Raw genomic sequence first — 13280 nt, forward strand, 5'->3', positions numbered from 1 at the left:
ACTATGGATTTGTTTTCAGAGGCATGAAGTTCTTGAACAAGTTCTAAGACTGTATTTTAAATCCATATTGTAAAATCATGTAACGTCTTTGATATTTTACTTAATTTTGCTTTTGCATATTTGATAACTTTCACTTCCCTGTTATGACTTCTTTATGCATCTTTTTTTTTTGTTCTCTTGTTTGTTTTATTCTTTTTCTCACGTTTAGAAGGTAAGCTTTCTCTTGCCCTCTAGTTTCTTTTTTGCTTAAAAAGAGAAAAAGCATGTCTGTGAGGTTTTCTTGTGCTGTGTGCCGTGCCTTATTCCGTGTGCCGGTGTGTAACACTGTGCTCAAATATGCGTCAGAATTTGACTTAATACGGGACTCGGGGCTGTGCTGGGCAGACTGTTTGGCTCATGTTTGGAGCTGTTTCTTTGGGGAAAGCAAAAGGAAAGACATTACTATGGGATGTCAGGCTTTCTATATCTGGTGGGTGCTTTCCTCTCTTTGAGCAGGCTCCTGGGAACTGTTTTGGTCTGGTCATTCCCAGTGACTTCATCTGAGGGGCAGATTTCCCCAGGTAGCTGGGTGACCCCTAAGTTACCAGTGGACCTTGCTCTTAGGAAAGGAAACTTCCAGCTGATGCTATCTCTGTATTTGCCTCTCCTACCAGTTTCCTTTGCAGCCTCTGGAATTTGACTTTTGGAGATGCATCATTGAGGTTTTAAGCCATAATGAAAACGGGTAGGCTAGAGAGTCTAGATGGAGCACCTGTCCTTCACAATAATCCTAGCATTAAAAATCAAAAGGAAAAAAGTCAGGTGTACCTAAAGTTTTTCCTAACTTCAGTACCTGGCTCACTGCATGTTCTGCTATCTAAGCTGTGAATCAGCTGTAGTTCTCCATGATCTCATGTTCCCCTAATCTAATCTCTTTCCTTATTCTCTTCCCTTTGCTTCTAGCAGATGAGAAATAGTAAAAAAGAAAAGCAGGCCTTGCAACCTTAAAGTTTCTGTATTTTTGGAGGGGAAAAGTCATCCATCAATTAGTAACTAAGTGTGACTGAGCTTTATTTTGTGCAAGTGCCGACAGCTGCTTCTTTAAAAACCAAAACCAAAACCCAAACCAAAACCGTGGTCAGTGGAGTTTTTCAGGAGGAAGATTAGGCATTTGGGGGCATATACAAGGGAAATATAAATCTGGTCCCCACTGTGTACAGTCTAATAGCTATCTCAGTTTTATGCTGATCTGGAAGGAACCAGACTGTTAGGATGCTGTAAAACTATCAGAATGAAAGGAAATAAATAAAATTAGTTCAGCTAAAAGAAGCTTAAGTACATAAAGACATCAGAATGAGCAAGAAATGTTTATTTTTTAACTTCATTTTGCTTTTGTTTTACATTTACCTGATTCAAATATCAAAATGCTTTAAAGGGACTTCCCTGGGGGCGCAGTGGTTAAGACTCCGTGCTCCCAATGCAGGAGGCCCGGGTTCAATCCCTGGTCAGGGAACTAGATCCCATATGCATGCTGCAACTAAGAGTTCACATGCCACAACTAAGGAGGCTGCCTGCCACAACTAAGGAGCTGGCGAGCCACAACTAAGACCTGGCACAACCAAATAAATAAATAAACAAACAAATAAATAAATATTGAAAAAATGCTATAAAAGGATATACGTGACACAGCTCACTCTCATCCCCATCCCTATCCACTCTACCTCCCTTACCCCCTAAGAGTAATTGTCTTTATTAGTTGCAAGAATATTTAGAAAAAATTTTACCCTGAAAATGGAAATTGGTAACTAGGGTTTGGTTATTTTTCAGTTTAGTAGCATTATGCATCTTTCATTGCTCAACTGTAAGCAGTGAATTAATCAGACCTTGTGTCTGTCTGTGACCCCTGGGTTCCCAGTCTGTTTAATACATACGATATCTTTTACCTCCTCTCACTCCTACCAGTAAAGAATTAACTTTGTCTTACCATACTTGTTTCATGCTTCCCCACTGGTGCAGTTTTCTCCTGGAAAGTGATGGTTCCTCTAGAAAAGTGGGGGAAGAAAGTAAGTGGAAAAAATTCTTGGTAAAAGTGCGTCTTGCCGAATAAGATTTTAAAGAGGCAATGCAATAGCTGATTATTTTACGTTTTATACCTACATTCAAATGGCCGATTTACAAGTTTACAAGTACTTTGACTTTAAACACTTCATTGTATTTTGAAAATAAAAAATTTCCCCTCCTAAATCAACAATCATAATGATTATTAAAAACTATTTTAGCATTTTTCCTGGGAATACATTATGAGACAAAAGAATTTGGGGTTTAAACACAGTTCTAATTTTACCCTTCGTAAATTTAGCAATCTATATTTAATCTCTTTTTTTTTGGTATTTATATTACTTGTATCTTGATGCATGCTGAGAAAAAAGAGGAAGTGAGAAAAATTTAAAAAGCATTTCATTGCTAAGAATTTTTGAACCCTATGTAGGTGTTCCTGTAACTGCATCTTCAGTCATTAGATACTATTATTCAGAATTTGTCCCTGTGGTGTGTCTCCTACCACTGTGGGCCTAGGTTGGTGGTGGGTAAATGTAGTGAGTGACTCAGATGTCTTGCACAGATTACTCTAGTCTACCAAAGAAGGAAATACTGGTTAGAACATATGATCCTATAATAACTTGCCCTTACTGCAGACCATTGAGGATTTAAGGGTTGATTTTTATTTCAGTTTTGAAAAAAATAAGGTTATATATGAGCTTTTTATGAGTCTTTTAGTATTCTATTATGCAGTATTAGTTTTAGTATTCTAGTATGCAACTAATACAACAAAGGATTTATCTTTTGGAGTTTGAAATAAATAGTTAATTTAGGCATTTATAATATTTTATCCTCTCCCCCCAGCCAAAGGAGAAAAGCCCGACATGTTACAGGAATTGACATTTCCCTTCTGATCCAAGTGATTTTTTAGTTGGTATAACTGATTGTGTGTGCATAGGTGGCACAGAAGCCCTGAGAAGGTATTCTTGGAGATGAGGAACTGATGCCTGGGAGGGTAGCTTGCCTGAAGGCTCAGGGCTAGGTGACCTTCTCTCCAAGGTTAAATGTAGTTTATAAGATTTTGTTCTACTGCCCAATTTATCTTTCCAGAAACATCTTTGTTTAAAACACGGACTTGAGGGTAGAAATGTGGTCAGGAATGGGCTGGAGTGGGAAGGGTGGGGGCAGGAGGTGTTAGTGGAAAATGGAGAGTAGCTTGGGCAGTGAATGAGAGGAGGTCCTTAGTCCCAAATTTAAAATTTTCAAGAGCCTGGGAATGCAGAAGCTCACTTTCCCTACTGCAGTTCCTCTTGATCGTCTGTGGGAGGAACTCAGTGGTTCTTGGTACTATTCAGTGTTCTTTAGGTCTGACTTTATATTAAATTTCAGAAGTGTTTCAGTTCCTGGAAAAGCATGTAAAAGGAGTCTTTTAGGTTGTCCTTCTGACTTTTGGTATGTGTGGCAGAGTGCCAAGGCACTATGGCTTTTCTCATTTAAAACCTGAACTCATCAGAGTTTTACAGTAAAAGGGACCAGAGCAGGAGGGTATCAGATCCCTGACAGCTGTCTCCAAAGCTACATGACTAGATCTGGTCTTTTTTATATTCACTCTTTAAAAAAAAGAACAACAACAACAACAACAACAAAAACAGAGAAGAGATTGGTGGAGACTTTTCTGGTTCCCAGATTTGAGATTTTACAGAGAACAGTACTTATTGAGGGTACAGTTTTTTTCTCTTCTATTTCATACCCAGAGTGTATTCTGAGTACTTAGACCTACATGACAAGGTTTAACAAAAAGCTTTACGGTACATAGTGTAGTTGACCCCAGAGTTATGATTATTTTTACCCTTTATAAATATATCTCAAAATTGCTTCTTAGTCCTAGTTGTTTATTGAATTTGTTTATATTATAGCCGGTGTTAGTATACTTCTTTTGTTGCTTATGTCAGAATTCTGTCAATTCCATAACAAACATTGCCCTTCAAAAGAAATTCTTATGAGATTCTTAGGAGACCAAAATATTTGTTCCCATAGACATTTTTGCTTTTAATAGATATGACATTAAAATGTATTGTGTTTAAATGATTCTTCACAATTTGCTCTATTCCAGAAAGAATTTAATGTGGCCCTCTCAGTGACTGTTTTAAATCTCCAAAATTGTCTAAAATTCATGCTATTAAAAACTTTGATAACTAATTGAAATTCCCAGTGTAAAAATGCAGCTTCATTGCAAATTTGCCATTGATTATTTTTAGGAGAAAATGAGCATCTCTTAATGTTAAGTTCTTGATATTCTCACATCTCATATTCAGGACCAAATTAGTCACATCCTGAGAATCAGATTCTTTCCTTGAAGCATGGTGACCACGCTTTATTAGGGAGAAAAAAGCAGTGACTTTTGAGGATACTGAATAGAGCAAAACCAGTTTCTCTATTGTGTTTCAAATCATTATGGGGCAGTGGAGAATAAAAGCAGTTATTTAGGTTAGTGAGGATTATGAATTTGATTTATAGAGCTAATTTTCTGGGCAGTATTAACCAAGCCAAAATTGGCAAGGCAAAAGATTTGCTGACTACTGTAAAAGGTTAGTGGAATCTTTGGCAACTCTCTTTGGTAAAAGAAAAAAAATTCTTGAATTTCATCTAATAGAAAATAATGAGGTTTGAGATCAAACTGTGTTTCTATGACTGAGCTGCTTAATTTATAAAATTAAATTACATTAAAAATTGAAGTTCAATGAAGCAATGAGGGAAAAAATGCCTAAAGTAGAACCTATTATAAAATTAAATTACATTAAAAATTGAAGTTCAATGAAGCAATGAGGGAAAAAATGCCTAAAGTAGAACCTAACATGTAGGAAGTGCTCAATTAAGATTAGTTTCCTAACTAGTAGCCTTTAATGCTAGAATAGACACTGAAAAATTTCTGATCTTTGTTTCCCCTTGAATTGAGATTTTTGAAATGTAATAAGTATCTATTGTTTTTTTTTTTACTGAAAATATAAGTGTATTAGAGAAATGGTTATTAATAGATTTTAAATTAAGTATTTTTACATGGCTATAATTTCTCTTCTTCAGAGTGTGCACAATACTTCCTAGGTGAGAGATCATTAATTTTTTTTTTTAATCTGTATCTAGACAAAGTCCTATAACTTGTATTAGACCTTAAAGGCTATCCGACTCTCTGAGGTTGGGTGTTGCCTGAGACTCTCTTTCAAAAGATATTGATTTGGGCCTTGCTAATTTGGAATTAAGCTAAAGTTGACTTTTGAAGACAAGGTTTGCTGTACAGATTAATTTGAACTAGATGAAGGAAGAGCAAATATTTAAACCATTTGAGAATCAAAGCACTTAAAAAATGCCACTTGTCTACTTACAGTACTAATTACAGATGGATTTTGAAATAGGTCCTCTTATGACTGCCTTTTATTGATAGATAGCTATCATAATTTCATATAACTTGATAATAAAAATATTTTATTTCCATTTTTTCAGTAATTTAGTTCACTTCTTTTCAGTTGCCATGGCTGAGGATTTGTTATTTAGAGCCTTAGATAGCCAAATCTGTATCTGTTTAGATGGGGAAAGAGGGAGTCCAAAGCTGAGAGTCCTGTAATTTGAATAGGTACTTTGGAAAAGCTGGGGTCAGGCTGCTGACCTTAAGCCTAATTATGAGTGTTCCCAATGCTTATTGGTGCTGCTGCTGGGTTTTGTTTGAATTGGAAGTGGGGATGCTCCTAGTGCACCCATGTGGAAAACTGGTGGCACCACACCTTGAAGAACCTCGGTTTACAGGACTGGAAATTGAAAAAAGGTAGGGATTTAAGGCATTGCCTAGAGTTACAGAGGTTAACTCTGTGCTTTGATGGATGGACTCTGTAAGAGCCAGTTCCCTAAGCAAAAGGGAGAGAGGCTGTCTTTTAAGGTGTTAAATAGACTTAAGAGATGGCCAGTCTGTCAGTTGTGAGGATGGGTACGTGCATATTTGTTATATTGTTTTCTGTATATCTATTTACTTAAAAAACTTTATTAAAATATATATATATTTTAAAAGTGATTAGTCTGTTGTTTGGACTTCTCATGCTACATCCTGGGAGATTTTATGCTAGTTTTATGCAAGTCATTATGAATCCTGATTGTAAACAATAAATTGAGATCCACTTATTTTATCCTGCCTCTTCTTCCAGGTTAGGGACGGTAAGGGAACTAAGGATGAGGAGTGGCAGGGAAGGCCCGAAAGACACTTCTTTCTTGTATTACATTTAGTGGTTTATTTGTGGAATTAAAACTAAATTGCTAGATTAAAATTTTCAGTTTTCTTCCAACCAGTAATTCCAGGTTTTTCAGATTAAACATAGTGAAACATCAAGCAGTGTGTGTATATTTCAAAACAAGATGTAGAAGAACTGTGGTTTGTGGTGCCACATGCTAATGAGGCTTCCCTGAAGCTGGGAGAGCTTTGGCAGGGCTGCAGTAGATGACTGTTGACTAGTGGAAAGGCTGATAATGAGGCATGTGACAAGAGGGCTTTTTCTGGCTGAAGACATTGAACATCTTTTGGCTTGAGCAGTTTTACCAGTTTTCACAGTTTAGCAATAGGGAGACTAGGAAACAGAATTAACTGAAGATTTGCATGCAAGATGCTGCATTTTGACAGAAATAAGCGTTATGCTGTGATGAGAATATTTTTAAGGCTGTTGTAGGACTACTGTAGCTATTGTATGTTAATGGTGTAACTTCTCTGTCTTACTTTGTATCATGGTATCTTAGTTTTTGCAAAGAAAATACTTGTGGTATTTTTCTTCAAAAGGACACTGAAGCCATGAAGAGAGCGTTGGCCTCCATAGACTCCAAACTGAACCAGGCTAAAGGTTGGCTCCGTGACCCCAGTGCCTCCCCAGGTAACCCTCTGGTTCTACTTTTCTGATAGATACAGCAAAAAGCTAAAAACCAGGCAAACAAAAGAAAAAGAAAAATCATTTCATAATCTCATAATCCTGAGATAACTACTGCAACATTTAGGGGGCATACTCCATTCTCTGATAGTTTTGACTAATTGAAGTATTACTGGTCCTTAAAAGGATGAAGGGCATAGACTACCTCTCATCACGGAGGAATTAACCAAAGTGAACTGGGCATTCTTTGCCAAATTATTGGTTCACCCCTTCCCTGAATCAGAAAGGTAATTACTTTGAATAAAAGCTCTTCTTTTCTAGTTCCCATTGGGCAGATTTCCATTTACGTCAACAGAGTACTTAATTAAGCAGATGAAATGATGACGCTAATAAGAATTGGGAAGCAAAGTTGACTTGTATAAAGATAAGACCCAAATAGGTTATTGAGCTACGCATTATGGATTTTCTAATCTAATATTTATTCAGTTTTAGATTAATATTTGAATGAATGTGAAAAGCCTAATGGAGTTTAGAGGCATTGAGTACTATTAAATTGTTAGAGTCTACTTTCATCATTCACATGCTTGCCACAAACTGCTTATTATCTCCAGATGGGTATGGTTCCAAGGATCTTTTTGAGCAGTCTCTGTGGTTAAAACCTCACCCTATGGTTGTAAGGGCAGTGCTTGGCTGTTAGCTATCAGATGTATTGCTTTCTATTCACTTGTCTTTTCATTTAAAATCATCCATTCCTTCATGAATGAAATGACTTGTAAAGCATCCTTTCTAAATAATTAATGGATCAACAATGTAGATATTGAACAGCTCTCTCTCTCGTTTTTTTTTTTTTGGCTGTGCCCCCTGGCTTGAGGGATCTCGGTTCCCTGACCAGGGATCGAACCCAGGCCACGGTAGTGAAAGTCTGGAATCTTAACCACTAGGCCACCAGGGAACTCCCTTGAAAATCTCTTTGTTTTAGGTGATGCTGGTGAACAGGCCATCAGGCAGATCTTAGATGAAGCTGGAAAAGTTGGTGAACTCTGTGCAGGCAAAGAACGCAGGGAGATACTGGGAACCTGCAAAATGCTAGGGCAGATGACTGATCAAGTGGCTGACCTCCGAGCCAGGTAAAGTTCCTCTGCTCTCACCAGAGCAGTAGTGGTAACAGTTGGGATCTCACTCCTGATGGAGTGATTCAGAAAACAAGTTTCTGTGAATTTTACTGAGTTCTCTTTGGCTAATAGATAACGTAGATATTATATTCTACTAATTCTTTTGAGATTGGAGTGAATTTTCCTTTTGTTGAACTTTTAAAATATGTAGATGCCTTATCATAAAGTTGAAATTGAAATAGAAATCTGTTTTTTTAGTTTCTAGCCATAGGCTTATGAAAAATAAGGTGCAAAGATATCTTTTATGAAGGCTGGATAGAAAAAAAACATAAAGAGTGAAAATGTTGGAATTATTTCACATGTCATTTTAAAAATCAGTTAAATAGATTGTCCTCTACGTTGGTCATTTCTGGGCTCTTCTGAGTTTCTATTTCATCATTATTCATTTGGTTTTATAATTCTTTTACCTATCTCTTACCCACCTCAAGTCTTGGCTTTTAGGATCCACCCCCATTCCCCCAAATTAAATATGTATAGTTTGCTATTAAGAAAACTCAGTATAATATAGGTCTGTTTGGAACTCATACATATAGTTAATGAAGTTCTAAAAGATTCTCATCTTTATGGAATTTTATAGTATGGACATTGTGAAAAATTGAGGTATGATGACACACTAGTATAAATGAAATTTAATTTTGCTTCAAGATTGTCATGAAACATCTTGAGATAATTGGAATACAGTATAGGGTCTCCCTACAAACTAAGGCTTCAGGAACACGCCTTGACATGTTGCACACCATTACACCTGGCCTCAAATGTATTAACACAATGGACTTAAGAATATAGTTCTTAAAGGAGTGGTTCCTGACCTTTTTTGGACCAAGGTCATTTTTATAATTTGATGAAAGCCATTAATCTCTACCTAAAAAGACACATATAAACATGCCCGTACAATATTATATGTAATTTCCAGAGGTTCATGGATTCACTGTAGCCCTGGAAGCTCCACGGGCTTCAGGTTAAGAGCCTTTACCTTAAAGGGAAGAAGGAACAGCATAAATAAATGTGATCTCATTGAGTGCAGTGGGCCTTTTCTCTTGCTGTGAAGCAGTCTCCTCTGCCACGAGCATGCCAAGAACTTTACAGAAAGGACAAAAAAGAAGTTCTGTTCCCATTTGGAGAAATGCCAATGCAGTTTGACAAGATTCTTGGCTCTTCTGATTTCTCACTGCTGGCTCTTTTGTCTGCAGCCTTTTCACAGTGTGGTAGACAGTTTTCAGTTGGAATTCTCAAATACACAGTTGTATGTATTTAGAGAAAGATGAATCTGAGCAAGAGAACGAGGTAGTTGCTGTACGGGATCGACCATAAATCTGTAAAGAGAAAAGGTTGGAACAGTGAGGAGCCCCAATGGGCCTGCTTCACACTGGAGTCTGCAATAGCCTTTCACAATGAAAGATTACAAAGCTGTCTCCTTGTTATCCTTTCTTAAATATGCCTAGCTTTCTAACAGCTTAGTGGCTGAAACTCAGTAACAGTTTCCTCTTTGGTATTCTTCTATTCAGTCACCTAGAGTTTCTAGGGTTGTGAGTATATATTTTCCCCTCCATGGTACTCAAACTTTTTATTTTGAATGAAAAATTATGTAGCCCATAAATATTTTTACTTTTTCACAGTTGGACTCTTATACAAACAATGTTCCTCATAATGAATTACTAGATTTGAAGGAAAAAAGCAAATTAAAACATAAAAAGTATATTTCCAAAAGTCTTAGACTCCTCTGCCATGTAAAAGGGAGGTGTCAAGTACAAGTAAAAGGTATATATATATATATACCTTTTATATACCTGGCAATAAATATTATTGAGTTCACTACCTCAAATATTGGTATACATGAAAAACATATAAATTTAAAAAGAGGATAGATAGATGAATGACAAACCCATACTATTATTAAGGGAAGCAAAGATGTTTTGTAGTTTATCCTAAAATCAGAAGCTCAGGTTATGATGATCAGCCATTCCATTCAACCAAATGATAAAGTTGTCACCCCTATCATTGAGTTTACCAGGCTGGGTGGATTCAAACATATGAGTATAAAAAGATGGCAAATCTTACTTTGCTATGACCTGGGAAGTCTCTTACAAAGGGAAAACAAGTTTCTACTAACTCACATCATTTTTTTGTAGTAGTAGCATACCACTTCTGAGAGAGGAAAATAGTGAAATTAGTTCTTTAGGAACATGATGAGAAATAACGGTTTCTTGTCCCTGTGTGCCCTTTTCCCTCAGTACTATCTGGTTTTGATACTTATAGGTTGCATAGGAGTGGAAGGTAGATATTTAAGATTACCATTAGGTTATGATAATGACAATTCTGTAATAACAATAGTTACATATGTGTATTGCTTTATTGCCAAAGTATTTTCAAGTATTTCTTTTTGCTTGACGCCACTCTGTTTGATAAGCAAGGCCAGTATTATTCCTACCCACCCCTCATTTTCTAAGTTAGAAAACTGAAGCCCAAGGAAGTTAAACATTGTACCCAAGGTTCCTCAGGTAGCAGGAGCCAGTATTTGAACAGAGATCTACTTGGTCCCAGTGTGGTGTGCTTTCAGTAGCACTATGCGTGCTGCCTCCTGAAACATTTTCAATGTATACTTGCCCATAAATAAGATAATCTAATGGGCTGTTTATTTCTAAAGCATACATACTATGGTAACAAAACCCTCCATAGCAATAAGATCACAAGCACATTTCCCCCCTGAAGATTAGGTTTGATTATGTAATCACCACCAAGAGGAAAATCATTATTATCAAAATGTGCAAGTCTGGTCTTTAAAGTGGTTATGCAGTTCCTTGAAGCTACTGTGTATTATTTTTAAGAGCAAAGGAGAAATTAGATGGTTTGGGTGTTTGCTTTTTCTCTCTCTGTGTTTCCTTGTGTTATCGCAGATTTAGTAGAAAAAGAAAAGGACAAACATGTTAGTAAAAGAACACATACTGTGCTTTTAGTAATATTTTGCCATTAAGAATTTGAGAGAGTACAACAGCAGCATCTATCTGTTTGAGTAGAGGACAAGGAGCCTCACCGGTGGCCATGCAGAAAGCCCAGCAGGTGTCTCAGGGTCTGGATGTGCTCACAGCAAAAGTGGAAAATGCAGCCCGCAAGCTGGAAGCCATGACCAACTCAAAGCAGAGCATTGCGAAGAAGATCGATGCTGCTCAGGTAGCGATGATGATTTTTAGGAAGGGTGGGAAATAAAGAAGAGAAATGTTCCATAAATATCCTGTATCCCTCCCCCCCTAATTTCTATGGGTGGATAATGGGTGTTTCTAAGTGATGACTGATACCCAGTAGTTGCTAATGTTAACACGTCCCCTACCACCACAGGCTTAAGACTAATGTTTATCCATATTTTGAAATAGAGATCTTAATTTTGAATACTTCAGTTAGTTAAAAGTAAGCATTCTGAGTACCATTCTCCTAGTTCCTGATGGAGATTACAGTATGTTAAACCTGTTCTTCATCTCAGAATTCACAGCTGTGTTTGGTCATAGCAATGTAAAAGGGTTAAAGCTTTCTGATATTACTCTACTGTAAAATGATTTTCAAGCATTTCATGAGTTAATAAGGTGTGATTAATTCAAAGATAAAGCTCATGAAGATATTTTATCCTAATGAGAAAGAAAAAAGTCATTTTTAAAAAGATGAAGGGGGACTTCCCTGGCAGTACTCCGAGCTTCCACTGCAGGGGGGTGGGTTCGATCCCTGGTCTGGGAATTAGGATCCTGCATGCCACACGTGCAAATATTAATATCTCTATAAATAAATAAATAAATAGCTGAAAGATTGATTTGGTTTTGCCTGAGTAAGAACTGATGTAAAATAATAAGGATCAGCATTATAAAAACAATTGCTGGTATGCCTTATGATTACTTTTGAAATATTTCTGATGGCCTTGTTAAGTTTAGTAAAATTGGTTCATGAGTAGATCACAGTGTGCTTCTTTTCTATTTCTGTGTGTGTAGAATTGGCTTGCAGATCCAAATGGTGGACCAGAAGGAGAAGAACAGATTCGAGGGGCTTTGGCTGAAGCTCGGAAAATAGCAGAATTATGTGATGATCCTAAAGAGAGAGATGACATTCTACGTTCTCTTGGAGAAATATCTGCTCTGACTTCTAAATTAGCAGATCTACGAAGACAGTATGTATTTAATCAATTAAATTGTCCTTTAATCTCTCTTTTTCCCCCTAAGCACATATATTGTTGAAATTTATAGGTTAAATGCACATATGATACTCCTCCATTGTATTCTTATTGATTCTGTGTGACGTGGTGAGGGCAGATATTTTTAAATTAATAATTTTAGGATACTAAGAACTATTTTTTAAAAAAATATTTTTAAGAGATCTATTTTTTTTTAAATTAATTAATTAATTATTTATTTATTTGGCTGCGCCGGGTCTTCATTGCGGCATGCGGGATCTTTAGCTGCAGCATGCGAACTCTTAGTTGCAGCATGAAGAATCTAGTTCCTTGACCAGGGATTGAACCCAGACCCCCTGCATTGGGGGCACAGAGTCTTAGCCACTGGACCACCAGGGAAATCACTGAGATCCATTTTTTTAGATTTCTAAGCTAGGACGTAGTACTACACCATGTTTGTGACTTGTCTGTTTCCCAGGCATATGAGGAAAATAACTTTTGTGGCTAGCTATGAAAAGCTTTGTGTGTGTGTGTGTGTGTGTTAGGGGGTGGGATGGGGAGGCATAAGAAGATACTTTCTTCCTGGACCAGCAGTGTTACTTCTTATGTAGCAATTATAAAAGATCCTTAAATATGACATCCTCACTGCAGGTTCTTCTCTTAAGGGGATTTTTTTGTTTTAATCGGTGAGACAGATAAGGCTTTCATAGCATCTACTTTGATTGTATAGAAAAGAAGTGTCACTTTCTCCTTTTGAAAGATATTTTTCTGTCTTAGAAAAAAAAACAACTGCATCATATGCTAAAAGAACATTAAAAAAGTGTACAATGGCAAAAGTAAAGAGTTGCTTCTCTCCCACCTCAGTCCTCCAGTCACTTCTCCAGGAATAACCATAGTCAAGTATCTTGTGAGATTTGACTTTTCATTTAACTTGTGTATTTCACTTCCTATTCTTCCACAGGAGAGTGCCTAACCTTTTCCCAAAGAGGTACTTTAGAGTCCTTTCAAATCTTATATTGGCTAAGAGACCAACATTAGCTAAGA

General features: G+C 36.8%; 1 protein-coding gene across 2 annotated transcripts in view; it reads left to right on the forward strand.

Moving 5' to 3' along the window:
• The window catches only part of VCL (vinculin), a 97376-nt gene that overhangs the window by 58363 nt on the left and 25733 nt on the right, over nucleotides 1–13280 (forward strand). For both annotated transcript variants that reach the window (XM_068547934.1, XM_068547933.1), the window contains exons 7-10: nucleotides 6830–6920; nucleotides 7894–8041; nucleotides 11101–11254; nucleotides 12058–12233. In XM_068547934.1, the coding sequence (XP_068404035.1) occupies nucleotides 6830–6920; nucleotides 7894–8041; nucleotides 11101–11254; nucleotides 12058–12233 (569 nt within the window). The remainder of the gene's footprint in view (nucleotides 1–6829; nucleotides 6921–7893; nucleotides 8042–11100; nucleotides 11255–12057; nucleotides 12234–13280) is intronic.

The sequence above is a fragment of the Eschrichtius robustus genome, chromosome 7 (assembly GCF_028021215.1).
Source record: "Eschrichtius robustus isolate mEscRob2 chromosome 7, mEscRob2.pri, whole genome shotgun sequence".
Classification (NCBI taxonomy): Eukaryota; Metazoa; Chordata; class Mammalia; order Artiodactyla; family Eschrichtiidae; genus Eschrichtius; species Eschrichtius robustus.